At 46.4% G+C, this 13,056-nt stretch overlaps 1 protein-coding gene across 1 annotated transcript in view; it reads right to left on the reverse strand.

Annotated features, from left to right (window-relative positions):
• The window catches only part of ssbp2b (single stranded DNA binding protein 2b), a 115,841-nt gene that overhangs the window by 49,660 nt on the left and 53,125 nt on the right, over positions 1-13,056 (reverse strand). The window contains exons 3-4 of the mRNA XM_023978839.2: positions 8,633-8,694; positions 8,139-8,223 (exon numbers count right to left, since the gene is read on the reverse strand). Of these exons, the coding sequence (XP_023834607.1) occupies positions 8,139-8,223; positions 8,633-8,694 (147 nt within the window). The remainder of the gene's footprint in view (positions 1-8,138; positions 8,224-8,632; positions 8,695-13,056) is intronic.

Here is a 13,056-nt window from a genome sequence, read left to right on the forward strand (position 1 = left end):
AAGAGACAGACAGAAAGAGAGAGAGAACAGAGAGACAGCCGAGACAGAGAACAGAAAGAGAGAGAGAACAGAGAGAGAGAGACAGCGAGAGACGAGACAGAGAGAGAGAGACAGAGAGAGAGAGACCAGAGAGAGAGAGACAGAGAGAAGACAGAGAGAGACAGAGAGAGACGAGCAGAGAGAGAGACAGACAGAGAGAACAGAGAGAGACAGAGAGACAGAGAGACAGAGAGAGAGAGACAGAGAGAGAGACGACAGGAGAGAGAGACAGAGAGAGCAGAGACAGAAAGGAGACGAGAGACAGGACAGACGAGAGACAAGAGAGAGAGACACAATGCATGGCAGAATTCTGCAAAAATATCCTCCGTGTACAACGCAGATCACACCCAAATAATGCATGCAGAGCAGAATAGCCGATACCTCACTAATTATCAAAATCCAGAAAAGAGCCGTTAAATTCTACAACCACCTAAAAGGAAGCGATTCCCAAACCTTCCATAACAAAGCCATCACCTACAGAGAGATGAACCTGGAGAAGAGTCCCCTAAGCAGCTGGTCCTTAGGGTCTGTTCACAAACACAAACACACCCCACAAAGCCCCAGGACAACAGCACAATTAGACACCCAACCAAATCATGAGAAAAACAAAAAGATAATTACCTTGACACATGCGAAAGAATTAACAAAAAAACAAGAGCAAACTAGAATGCTATTTGCACGCTAAACGCAGTACACGAGTGCAGAATACCTGACCACTGTGACTGACCCAAACTTAAGGAAAGCTTTGACTATGTACAGACTCAGGAGCATAGCCTTGCATTGAGAAAGGCCGCCGTAGGCAGACATGGCTCTCAAGAGAAGACAGGCTATGTGCACACTGCCCACAAAATGAGGTGGAAACCGCCGCTGCAACTTCCTAACCTCCTGCCCAAATGTATGACCATATTAGAGACACATATTTCCCTCAGATCACACAAGATCCACACAAGGAATTCGAAAAACCCTGTCTTTCACCCTGAAAGAGAGAGAGGAGATAAAGTGTTAGGAAAAGAGAGGGAGAGTGAGAGAGGGAGAAATTAGGGAAACTATAAGGAAGAGAGGGAGAGAGAGTGTGAGAGAGAGCAAGAGAGAGTGCAAGAGAGCGCAAGAGAGCGCGAGAGAGCGAGAGCGCGAGAGAGAGCGAGAGAGAGAGCGAGAGAGAACGAGGGAGAGCGAGGGAGAGCGAGGGGGAGGGGAAATAGAGGTTGTGGTTTATCTGAAGACGCAGCTTAACAGTGTCTGTCTGTTGAGAGGGTGAAAGGCAGAACGAGAGAAAACAATACATGAGCAGAGTTGATTAGTTACTGGAGGGAGAAGTTAGTGTTTAACATTATATGAAATTCCTAAAGTAGTAGACAGTGGTAAACAAATCAGGTCTTCAGGTAACATCTCTGCTATGGTCTGTGAACTACTTTCAACGTTAGCATGACAATCACATTCTCATTTACATTTTTACTAAACTAGTAAAAACAGCTCCATATCTGCTCGCATGCAAACTCCCTCTGTCTACTTCTCTCTCTCTCCATCGCTCCCTCTTCTCTCTCTTTCTCTCCCTTTTCCCTCTCTTCACATCTCCATGGCGATGATGCTGCTATGAGTCACCCCCACACTGCTCCTCAGTTTGGTTTAAAAACAGGAGAATATGGGAGTGGAGAAGGGCTCTGTTGCCCTGGAAACAGACTGGGGGTCCCTCCGACCCCACKCTCCACCACCCCCTCCACCCCCACTGGTCCAACGTACTCTGAGCCAGGAGATCCAAGAAAGTCTGTCCCTATAATGTGTTTATGTGATATACATATACAAAACATTAACACACAAGCACACATTTATCCTGTACCGGAAAAATAGATGAAAAATCACTCTCTTCAATGCTGACAGGCAATCATGGAAGACAATTAAATGTTTACAAACAGAACATCTTTAGATGTATGTATACCGTATACACAGTATGTGGTGTGTGTGTGTATGCAGTGTGTATGTGAAAGGTGTGAGTATATATACGTATGTTTGCTCTTTCTAAGTACATTGTGTCCTGGAAAGTACCCTGTGATGTCATGATGGGAGAATGTAATGAGGTGATGAGATCATCAAAGCCACAGAAATGCACTCTGGTAGGCTTGTACTAACAGGCAGGTAAACAGCCAGCTTTAGGGCCAAAGGGGACCACACACACACAAACATATGCTCATGCGCACGCACGCCCACAGTCATTGTGTGAGTGAGTGAGTGAGTGAGTGAGTGAGTGAGTGAGTGAGTGAGTGAGTGAGTGAGTGAGTGAGTGAGTGAGTGAGTGAGTGAGTGAGTGAGTGTGTGAGAGTGTGTGTGTGTGGAGGACAGGGTCATATCAGGACTAGGGTGTTTTCAGTTAAACCAGAGCAAGACCAAACCCTTGTGTTCAGCTACCACACCCTACTGTCCCTGGATCCCTGCCAGAGGCCAAAAAACATACCTGCCTATGTATGTGTGTGTGTTCTGTTGTGTGTGTCTGTGTTTTTGTGTGTGGGGGGGTGTGATGATAGAGAGAAAGGGGATAGAGGTATGGAGTTGATTGAATATGCATGTGTGTATGTACGTGTCTGAGCATGAGTGAATGAGTGTGTATGTACAGTTTGAAGTCGGAAGTTACATACACTTAGGTGGAGTCATTAAAATAGTTTTTCAACTACTCCACAAATTTCTATAAACTATAGTTTTGGCAAATCGGTTGGTACATCTACTTTGTGCATGACACAAGTCATTTTTCCAACAATTGTTCACAGACAGATTATTTCACTTATAATTCACTGTATCACAATTCCAGTGGGTCAAAATTGTACATACACTTTACATACATTTGACTGTGCCTTTAAACAGCTTGGAAAATTCCAGAAAATGATGTCATGGCTTTAAGAAGCTTCTGAATAGGCTAATTGATGTACCTGTGGATGTATTTTAAGGCCTACCTTCAAACTCTGTGCCTCTTTGCTTGACATCATGGGAATCACAAAAGAAATCAGCCAAGACCTCAGAATTTGTTTTAGACCTCCACAAGTCTGGTTCATCCTTGGGAGCATTTCAAACGCATGAAGGTACCACGTTCATCTATACAAACAATAGTACGCAAGTATAAACACCATGGGATATGCAGCTGTCATACCGCTCAGGAAGGAGACGCATTCTGTCTCCTAGAGATGAATGTACTTTGGTGCGAAAAGTGCCAAATCAATCCCAGAACAACATCAAAGGACCTTGTGAAGATGCTGGAGGAACAGGTACAAATTATCTATATCCACAGTAAAACGAGTCCATAGTGGGGGCAAAAAATATTTAGTCAGCCACCAATTGTGCAAGTTCTCCCACTTAAAAAGATGAGAGAGGCCTGTAATTTTCATCACAGGTAACACTTCACATATGACAGACAAAAATGAGAAAAGAAAATCCAGAAAATCACTTTGTAGGATTTTTCATGAATTTATTTGCAAATTATGGTGGAAAATAAGTATTTAGTCACCTACAAACAAGCAAGATTTCTGGTCTCACAGACCTGTAACTTCTTCTTAAGAGGCTCCTCTGTCCTCCACTCGTTACCTGTGTTTAATCGCACTGTTTGATTGTTATCAGTATAAAAAGACACCCTGTCCACAACCTCAAACAGTCACACTCCAAACTCACTATGGCCAAGACCAAAGAGCTGTCAAAGGACACCAGAAACAAAATTGTAGACCTGCACCAGGCTGGGAAGACTGAATCTGCAATAGGTAAGCAGCTTGGTTTTGAAGAAATCAACTGTGGGAGCAATTATTGAAATGGAAGACATACAAGACCACTGATAATCTCCCTCGATCTGGGGCTCCACGCAAGATCTCCCCGCGTGGGTAAAATGATCACAAGACAGGTGAGCAAAAATCCCAGAAACCACACGGGGAACCTAGTGAATGACCTGCAGAGAGCTGGGGACCAAAGTAACAAAAGCCTACCATCAGTACACCTACGCCGCCAGGGACTCAAATCCTGCAGTGCCAGACGTGTCCCCTGCTTAAGCCAGTACATGTCCAGGCCGTTTGAAGTTTGCTAGAAAGCATTTGGATGATCAGAGAATTGGGAGAATGTCATATGGTCAGATGAAACCAAAATATAACTTTTTGGTAAAACTCCACCTCGTCGTGTTTGGAGGACAAAGAATGCTGAGTTGCAGCCAAATAACACCATACCTACTGTGAAGCATGGGGGTGGAAACATCATGCTTTGGGGCTGTTTTTCCGCAAAGGGACCAGGACGACTGATCCGTGTAAAGGAAAGAATGAATGGGGCATGTATCGTGAGATTTTGAGTGAAAACCTCCTCCATCAGCAAGGGCATTGAAGATGAAACGTGGCTGGGTCTATTTTTCAGCTGACATGGATCCAAACACACCGCCCGGGCAACGAAGGAGTGGTTGACTCCAATGCTTCCCACAGTTGTGGGAAACTGTTGAGAGTGAAACACCCAGCAGCGTTGCAGTTCTTGACACAAACCGGTGCCTGGCACCTACTACCATACCCTGTTTAAAGGCACTTAAATCTGTTGTCTTGCCCCATTCACCCTCTGAATGGCACACATACACAATCCATGTCTCAATTGTCTCAAGGCTCAAAAATCCTTATTTAACCCGTCTCCTCCCCTTCATCTACACTGATTGAAGTGGATTTAACAAGTGACATCAATAAGGGATCATAGCTTTCACCTGGATTCACCTGGTCAGTCTATGTCATGGAAAGAGCAGGTGTTCCTAATGTTTTGTACACTCAGTGTACATCCTCACTACCGTACACACACACACACACACACCCTTTGTAAAATGTGGAATTCTTTAATAAGAAACCAGAGTGTTTAAATGTCTGTTTTTTTATATTAGATTTGTTAACATGCTTGAGTTGCTTTCATAGGTCTTACAAGTAATTTCATGCTGGCATGACTCTTTCCATCCTGATTAATTTGCTCGTGTTTGTGTTCAACTCCATGTGATCACAAATAAATGAGAGAGTGTGATATCAAGAAGGCAGAACAAGAACAGACCGTTGTCTCAAAAAGGTAGGGGGATTAACATGATAAGAAATTGATATAAATCAGCTAGATGAGTAGTGCCTTGTGAAGACGTTACCACATGATAGTGAGAGCCATCCCTCTTCTTTGCTACCTTCCAACCTCTCATAACAGCGTCAGGAACAATCTCATTGACCTGCATGGATCGAAGTCTTAGACAGAAAATAATATTCTGTGACTTAGTTTCTAATTGGTCAATTTGCAAGAGAAAATAATGTAAACATAGCTTGTTTTGATGATTCCACTTCCCTCCTCAAATGGAATTTGCTCATTTAGCATGGAGAAAGCAATTGAAAAAGCACTTAGCAGAACTGTAAACGCTGTTTCCCTGGCTGAAAAGCCCAGGCTGAAGATGGAAATCAATACAGCAGGACTCTTCACTTCATTCATCACTCTTTTCATCCCTCACTTTCCCCTGGTGTTCCTGGAATACTGGCTCAAGTCAGACACATAATGTTTATACATAAACGCGCACACAATCACACGCGCACGCACACAACCACACACACGCACGCAACCACACACACAAGCACATGCACGCAAGCTCACATGCAAATACACACACACAGACACCCAGACACCCATCCACATCGCTCAGYCCAAACGCCACGCCCACTAATGTTTCTTCTCCACGATGTGTCTGGATTTGATCTCCTCCCCGACCACTTCTCGAATGCAAACACATTCAAACCGTTCTGATTGGCTCCAGAAAACGATGGGTTGGGCAAGAGGCTGAACACACGTGGGTAAAGCGGTGTTTTGGAAATAGTAATTGGCTTTGATACTGATTGGTTAGAGACGATCCAATCGCTGATGACTTGTTTTGTACAACAACCTTCACTTTGAAGTCAGCAGAAAGGCCTACGATGGTAGTCTCACACTGAATGTATGTATTGATAGATAGAGCAGGGGAATTACATTCAGTATGAGTCGACAGGCAACCATGGAATGAGCAGAGCAAACTCCTGAACAGTAATTAGCCATCTGAAAATAATTATCACCAATATGTCTGATTACATCTTCATTAGACTCAAGTCACACAATTGAAACAAAAGACGATCTCCATCAAATCAAGGTATTCTACTTTTTCAATACGGCCAATCATAATGTTCTCTTCATCTCTGTTAATTGAGCTATGMAAAGCAGCTACAGTGTCTGTGTGGTGGATTGGTTCTGATTGGATCTTACAACCACCACAGCATTACTACAGTTAATTGAAAGTGACCTTGGCTAATTAAAGCTCACAGATTACATCCAGGAGAAGAACATGGAAGAATTCTGTTCATTCTGTGCCATTTATTTTGCCCACCATATTAAGATGCATTTTACAGAGTAATAGAAGAAGCTGAAAATATGGAATTTTCTAAACATGAATTGTTGCCAGTAACTGTGTTGCTCTCTATTAAGTAGTTAGACTGTGAGTGGTGTTGTTACCAGTACGATTTAAAAGAGGCAGGATGAACAGGGACTAAGCAAGGTGAAACTCCTTCCATTCCTTCCTTTCTCTGTGCCTCTGATTCACGCTGCCTCTGTCCAGCCTCCACCTCTCCATCTCCCTCTTTCGTTCTCTCTCTCCCTCTCTCCCTTTCCATCCTCCTCTCTCCTACTCCTTCCCCCCCCCCTCTCTTTCCAGTTCCATCCCCCACTCTCCGACTCCCACCTCGTTCTCTCTCCCCCTCCCTTTCCATTCCTCACCCACCCACCCCGGCCCCTCTCTGTCTCAGGGCTCAGAGGTTGGGCCGCCCTCCAGCTCCTTTCCCCAGAGCCAGGATGACATCATCATAGCGCTGCTGCCTCATTCCCCAGGAGCCTATTCATCACACACATCATCATCACCAGCATCAGCAGCATCATCTGACTTCACCCGCACTGCACCTCACACACACACGCACACGCATGCAAGCACACACATCTCTCTTCTACACACTCCACCTCACACCTTGTGCACCGTTCCCCCACCTCCCTCCCTCCAACTACCATTCTCTCTCCTTTCTCTCCCCCCTCTGCAATTGCTAAACCCAAAGTGAGAGGGGGTATGTGGGGGGTGTGAGAGAGAGAGACAGAGACAGAAGAGAACCCTGCTGGGGTAAGCAGAAAGCTACAACCTGTGCACTCCCAACAATGCGTCTCAATAAGCCACGCCACACAAAATCTGATGAGTCAGGCTGGCTACAGAGAGAGAACAACATCAAAAAGCAGGAGACCCCTCTGACTCCAGTGAGAGAGACAGAGAGAGAGAGAGAGAGACAAAGGAGGTGTTCAGACAGAGCTCAGGCTCTGGATATGCTTACATGACTTTCCCTGTTACTGTTACTGGACAGCACTTACCTGAACACATCACATAGTAAACACAGAACATATCATCACAATATTTCCATCATGTTCATCTTCAACATCCAGCCGCTCAACTCCTATCCAGTGTATATCTATTTAAAAACACTGGCAGAACTGGTTGGCACCTGTGTGGGGCAGCAGTAAGCACCAGTGTGGGGCAGGAGTAGGCAAGTGTGGGTCAGGAGTAGGCAAAAGTGTGGGGCAGCAGTAGGCAACAGTGTGGGGCAGCAGTAGGCACCAGTGTGGGGTAGTAGTAGGCACCAGTGTGGGGCAGGAGATAGGCACCAGGTGGGGGGCAGCAGTAGGCACACAGTGTGGGGCAGCAGTTAGGCCACCAGTGTTGGTGGTCAGCTAGTAGGCACCAGTGTGGGCAGGAGCTAGGCCACACGTGTGGGGCAGCAGTAGGCACCAGTGTGGAGGCAGCAGTAGGCTCACGCAGTGTGGGGCAGCAGTAGGCACCAGTGTGGGGCAGCAGTAGGCACCAGTGTGGGGCAGCAGTAGGCACCAGTGTGGGGCAGCAGTAGGCACCAGTGTGGGGTAGTAGTAGGCACCAGTGTGGGGCAGCAGTAGGCACTAGTGTGGGGCAGCAGTAGGCACTAGTGTGGGGCAGCAGTAGGCACCAGTTTGGGGCAGCAGTAGGCACCAGTGTGGGGCAGCAGTGGTTGAGGACGGGGTGAGGTAATGTAATGTTGATGGTGACTCACATAGTCATGGAAGGCCTTGGCCTCACTAGAATGTTCACATGTCTCTCTCCTCTCCGGGGCCGCGCAGTACAGGTCCCAGAACACACTGTAGCACAGGGAGGGCGGGGAGGTTATATACACAGAAGTGCAAAAAACACACAAAAATAACATTATCTTTATCATTATTAATGTTATCATCCTGATTTTTCCAGAATGTTACCAGGACCCGTATTCACAGAGGATCTCAGAGTAGGAGTAGGATGGACAAGGTCCCCCTGTCCAACAAGGCAGCCCCCCGAAACCTCTCTGATTCAGACTGACTAGGCATCCCACCTTTCCCTCTCATTAACATCTAAAAAGGAAAACTGAATTTATTTTAATACAGGCCCAGCTAAGTCGATTGATAGGTCATTATCATTTACAGCAAGTCATTGACAACACGTTGTAATAGAGAGGAGGATGAAGATAAATGAGAGTGTGAGGGAATGGAGTGGAAGACGTAGTACTGTACTCACCACCACCAAGAGTGGAGGAATCCTGGGGGCTCTCCTAATGTGATGTTCTTCTCCCATCGGATCTACCAGAGAAACAGAAAGACAGAGAGGTTTCAGATAAGGTGTATAAAGTGTAGGTGTAGACTCCATTGTACTGTAATATTCATGACATGAAACTAAAGTCTACAAGTATTTTGAAAGTATGTGGGAATTCACATACACATCATTATATACAGTGAGCTCCAAAAGTATTGGGAGAGTGACACATTTTCTGTTGTTTTGGCTCTGTATTCCAGCACTTTGGATTTAAAATMATACAATGACAATGAGGTTAAAGTGCAGACTGTCGTCTTTCATTAGAGGGTATTTTCATCCACATCGGGTGAACCGTTTAGAAATTACAGCACTGTTTGTACATCGTCCCCTCATTTCAGGGTACCAAAAGAATTGGGACAAATTCACTTATATGTGTTTCAAAGTAGTCAAAAGTTTAGTATTTGGTCCCATATTCCTAGAACGCAATGATTACATCAAGCTTGTGACTCTAAATTTGCTATTTGTTTTGGTTGTGTTTCAGATTATTTTATTTTGTGTTTCAGATTATTTAGGAAAATAATGTAGTGTGTCATTTTGGAGTCACTTTAATTGTAAATAAGAATAGAATGTTTCTAAAAACTTCTACATTAATGTGGATAGTCCCAATATTATGGATAATCCTGAATGAATTGTTAATAATGATGACGCACAAATATCATACCTCCAAGACATGCTAACCTCTCACCATTACAATAACAGGGGAGGTTAGTATACCTCCAAGACATCCAAACCTCTCACCGTTACAATAACAGGGGAGGTTAGTATACCTCCAAGACATGCTAACCTCTCACCNCAATAACAGGGGAGGTTAGTATACCTCCAAGACATGCTAACCTCTTACCATTACAATAACAGGGGAGGTTAGTATACCTCCAAGACATGCTAACCAGGTAGGCCAGTTTAGGTAGGCCATTTACAACTGTGACCTGGCCAAGATTATAATGGCACAAGGCGAGACCCAGATGCAGACACAGGAGGCAGATGATTAGAGTCCAAGATGCTTATTAACAATCCAAAAGAGGTAGGCAAGAGAATGGTCGTGGACAGGCAAAAGGTCAAAACAAGTTCAGAGTTCCAGAATGGCAGGCAGGCTCGAGGTCAGGGCAGACAGAATGGTCAGGCAGGAGGGAATGGAGTCCAGAAAAACAGACAAAGGTCAAAACCGGGAGGACTAGTAAAAGAGAATAGAAATGTAGGAGCACGGGAAAAAACACACTGGTTGACTTGAACATACAAGACGAACTGGCACAAAGAGACAGGAAACACAGGGATAAATACACCAGGGAAAATAAGTGACACCTGGACGGGGTGGAGACAATCACAAGGACAGGTGAAACAGATCAGGACGTGACAAAGATAAAGCAAAGCAGTGCGACAAAAACAACACAGAGTTACACATGGGATAAACAAACATAACACAATAGAAAAGGTATATGTACAGTSTGTGCAAATGTAGTAAGATTAGGGAGGTAAGGCAATAAATAGGCCATAGAGGCGAAATAATTACAATTTAGCATTAACACTGGAGTGATAGATGTGCAGATGATGATGTGCAAGTAGAAATACTGGGATGCGAAAGAGCAACAACAAAAAAAACGATATGGGGATGAGGTACAGTGATCGGTAGGCTGCTCTGACAGCTGATGCTTAACGTTAGAGAGGGAGAAGTAAGTCTCCAGCTTCAGGGATTTTTAAATAAATAAAGATAATGAGGCTATATACAGGGGGTACCGGTACCGGGTCAATGTGTAGGGGTACATGTTAGTGGAGGTCATTTGTACATGTAGGAAAGGGTAAGTGACTATGCATGGATAATAAACAGCGAGTAGCAGCAGTGTAAAAACAAAGGGGGGGGAGTGGTGTCAATGCAAACAGTCCGGGTGGCCATTTGATTAATTGTTCAGCAGTCTTATGGCTTGGGGGTAGAAGCTGTTAAGGAGCCTTTTGAACCTAGACTTGGAGCTCTGGTAAAGCTTGCCGTGCGGTAGCAGAGAAAACAGTCCATGACTTGGGTGACTGGAGTCTTTGACAATTTGTTGGGCCTTCCTCTGACACCGCCTAGTATATAGGTCCTGGATGGCAGGAAGCTTGGCCCCAGTGATGTACTGAGCCGTACTCACTACCCTCTGTAGCACCTTTCGGTCGGATGCCGAGCAGTTGCCATACCAGGCGGTGATGCAACTGGTCAGGATGCTCTCAATGGTGCAGCTGTATAACTTTGAGGATCTAGGGACCCATGCCAAATATTTTCAGTCTCCTGAGGGGGAGAAGGCATTGTCGTGCCCTCTTCATGACTTTCTTGGTGTGTTTGGAACATGATAGTTTGTTGGTGATGTGGACACCAAGGAACTTGAAACTCTCGACCCGCTTCACTACAACCACGTTGATGTGAATGGGGGCGTGTTCAACCCTCCATTTCCTGTAGTCCACGATCATCTCCTTTGACTTGCTCACGTTGAGGGAAAGGCTGTTATCATGGAACCACACTGCCAGGTCTCTGACGTCCTCCCTAAAGGCTGTCTCAACGTTGTTGGTGATCAGGCCTACCACCGTTGTGTCATCATTTAAACAATTAAAAAATGTAAAGGGGGTAGATCAGCTTTAATATTGCAGATAGATTGTAGCATCCATCAATGTAATTGTCTGCATCGCTTCCAATCCCCCATATACATTTTTTTCAAATATACAGTGGGGAGAACAAGTATTTCAAACACTGCCAATTTTGCAGGTTTTCCTACTTACAAAGCATGTAGAGGTCTGTAATTTTTATCATAGGTACACATCAACTGTGAGAGACGGAATCTAAAACAAAAATCCAGAAAATCACATTGTATGATTTTAAAGTAAATAATTAGCATTTTATTGCATGACATAAGTATTTGATACATCAGAAAAGCAGAACTTAATATTTGGTAAAAGTGAGAGATCCAGTATGATAGAGTGTAACGTGTGTTGAATTATGCTTGAATGTAGAGTGTAGGGAACCAATCATATGTTAGGCTTAAGGCAGAATTCATAGGATTAGAGTGATGAAGGATAGTAGTGAGGTCAGGGTGTGGTCAGGCTTCATGATCTAATTGAGGAGAAGGAACAGATTATTGCGTATCACTTAGTTTCCTGCTAGCAATGAAGATACAATGTTTAGCGAGGAGGAAGACTCCACCCAAAGTGAAGGAACGGACCGTGAATCGTCGCGCGGATGCTCCGGACCGTGGATTGTTGCCGGGGATCCGGACCGTAGATCGTCGCGGGGACTCCGGACCGTAGATCGTCGCCGGGGACTCCGGACCGTAGATCGTCGCCGGGGACTCCGGACCGTGGATCGTTGCCGAGGCTCCAGACTGGGAACCCTCGCAGGAGGCTCTGGACTGCAGACCGTCGCTGGAGCTCTGGACTGCCGTCCATCGCTGGAGGCTCTGGACTGCAGACCGTCGCTGGAGGCTCTGGACTGCAGACCGTCGCCGGAGGCTCTGGACTGGGAACTGTCGCCGGAAGCTCTGGACTGGGAACTGTCGCCGGAAGCTCTGGACTGGGAACTGTCGCCGGAAGCTCTGGACTGGGAACTGTCGGCCGGAAGCTCTGGACTGGGAACTGTCGCCGGAAGCTCTGGACTGGGAACTGTCGCCGGAAGCTCTGGATTGGGAACTGTCGCCGGAAGCTCTGGACTGGGAACTGTCGCCGGAAGCTCTGGACTGGGGAGACGCACTGGAGGCCTGATGCGTGGGGCTGGTACAGGTGGCACCGGGCTGGTGACACGCACCTCAGGGCGAGTGCGGGGAGGAGGCACAGGCGTACTGAACTGTGGAGGCGCACTGGAGGACTGATGCGTGGGGCCGGTACAGGTGGCAACAGGCTGGTGACACGACCTCAGGGCGAGTGCGGGGAGGAGGCGTGACGTACTGGACTGTGGAGGCGCACTGGAGGTCTGGAGCGTAGAGCTGGCACAACGCGTCCTGGACAAATGACCACCTTCGCACGGCAAGTGCGGGGAGCTGGCACAGGACGCACTGGGCTGTGAAGGCGCACTGGAACACAGTGCGTAGAACCGGCGCATGATGTACTGGACCCTGGAGGCGTACTGGAGACCAGGAGCGTTGAGCCGGCACCACCGTCCTGGACAGATACCCACTTTAGCACGACAAGTGCGAGGAGTGGCACCGGGCTGTGAATGCGCACTGGAGACACATGGTGCCTGACATGGTGCCTGACCGGTCAAACGCTCCCCACGGTGAGTACGGGGAGTTGGCTCTGGTTCAAACCCTGTGCCCCCCCCCCCCTCTCAGGCTTCCGTCGTGGCGGAACCCGGTGTTGTCGTTGTTGTTCCTGCGTGCTTCCGCCTGCTTCATGGT

The sequence above is a fragment of the Salvelinus sp. IW2-2015 genome, linkage group LG33 (genome assembly GCF_002910315.2).
Source record: "Salvelinus sp. IW2-2015 linkage group LG33, ASM291031v2, whole genome shotgun sequence".
Taxonomy (NCBI): Eukaryota; Metazoa; Chordata; class Actinopteri; order Salmoniformes; family Salmonidae; genus Salvelinus; species Salvelinus sp. IW2-2015.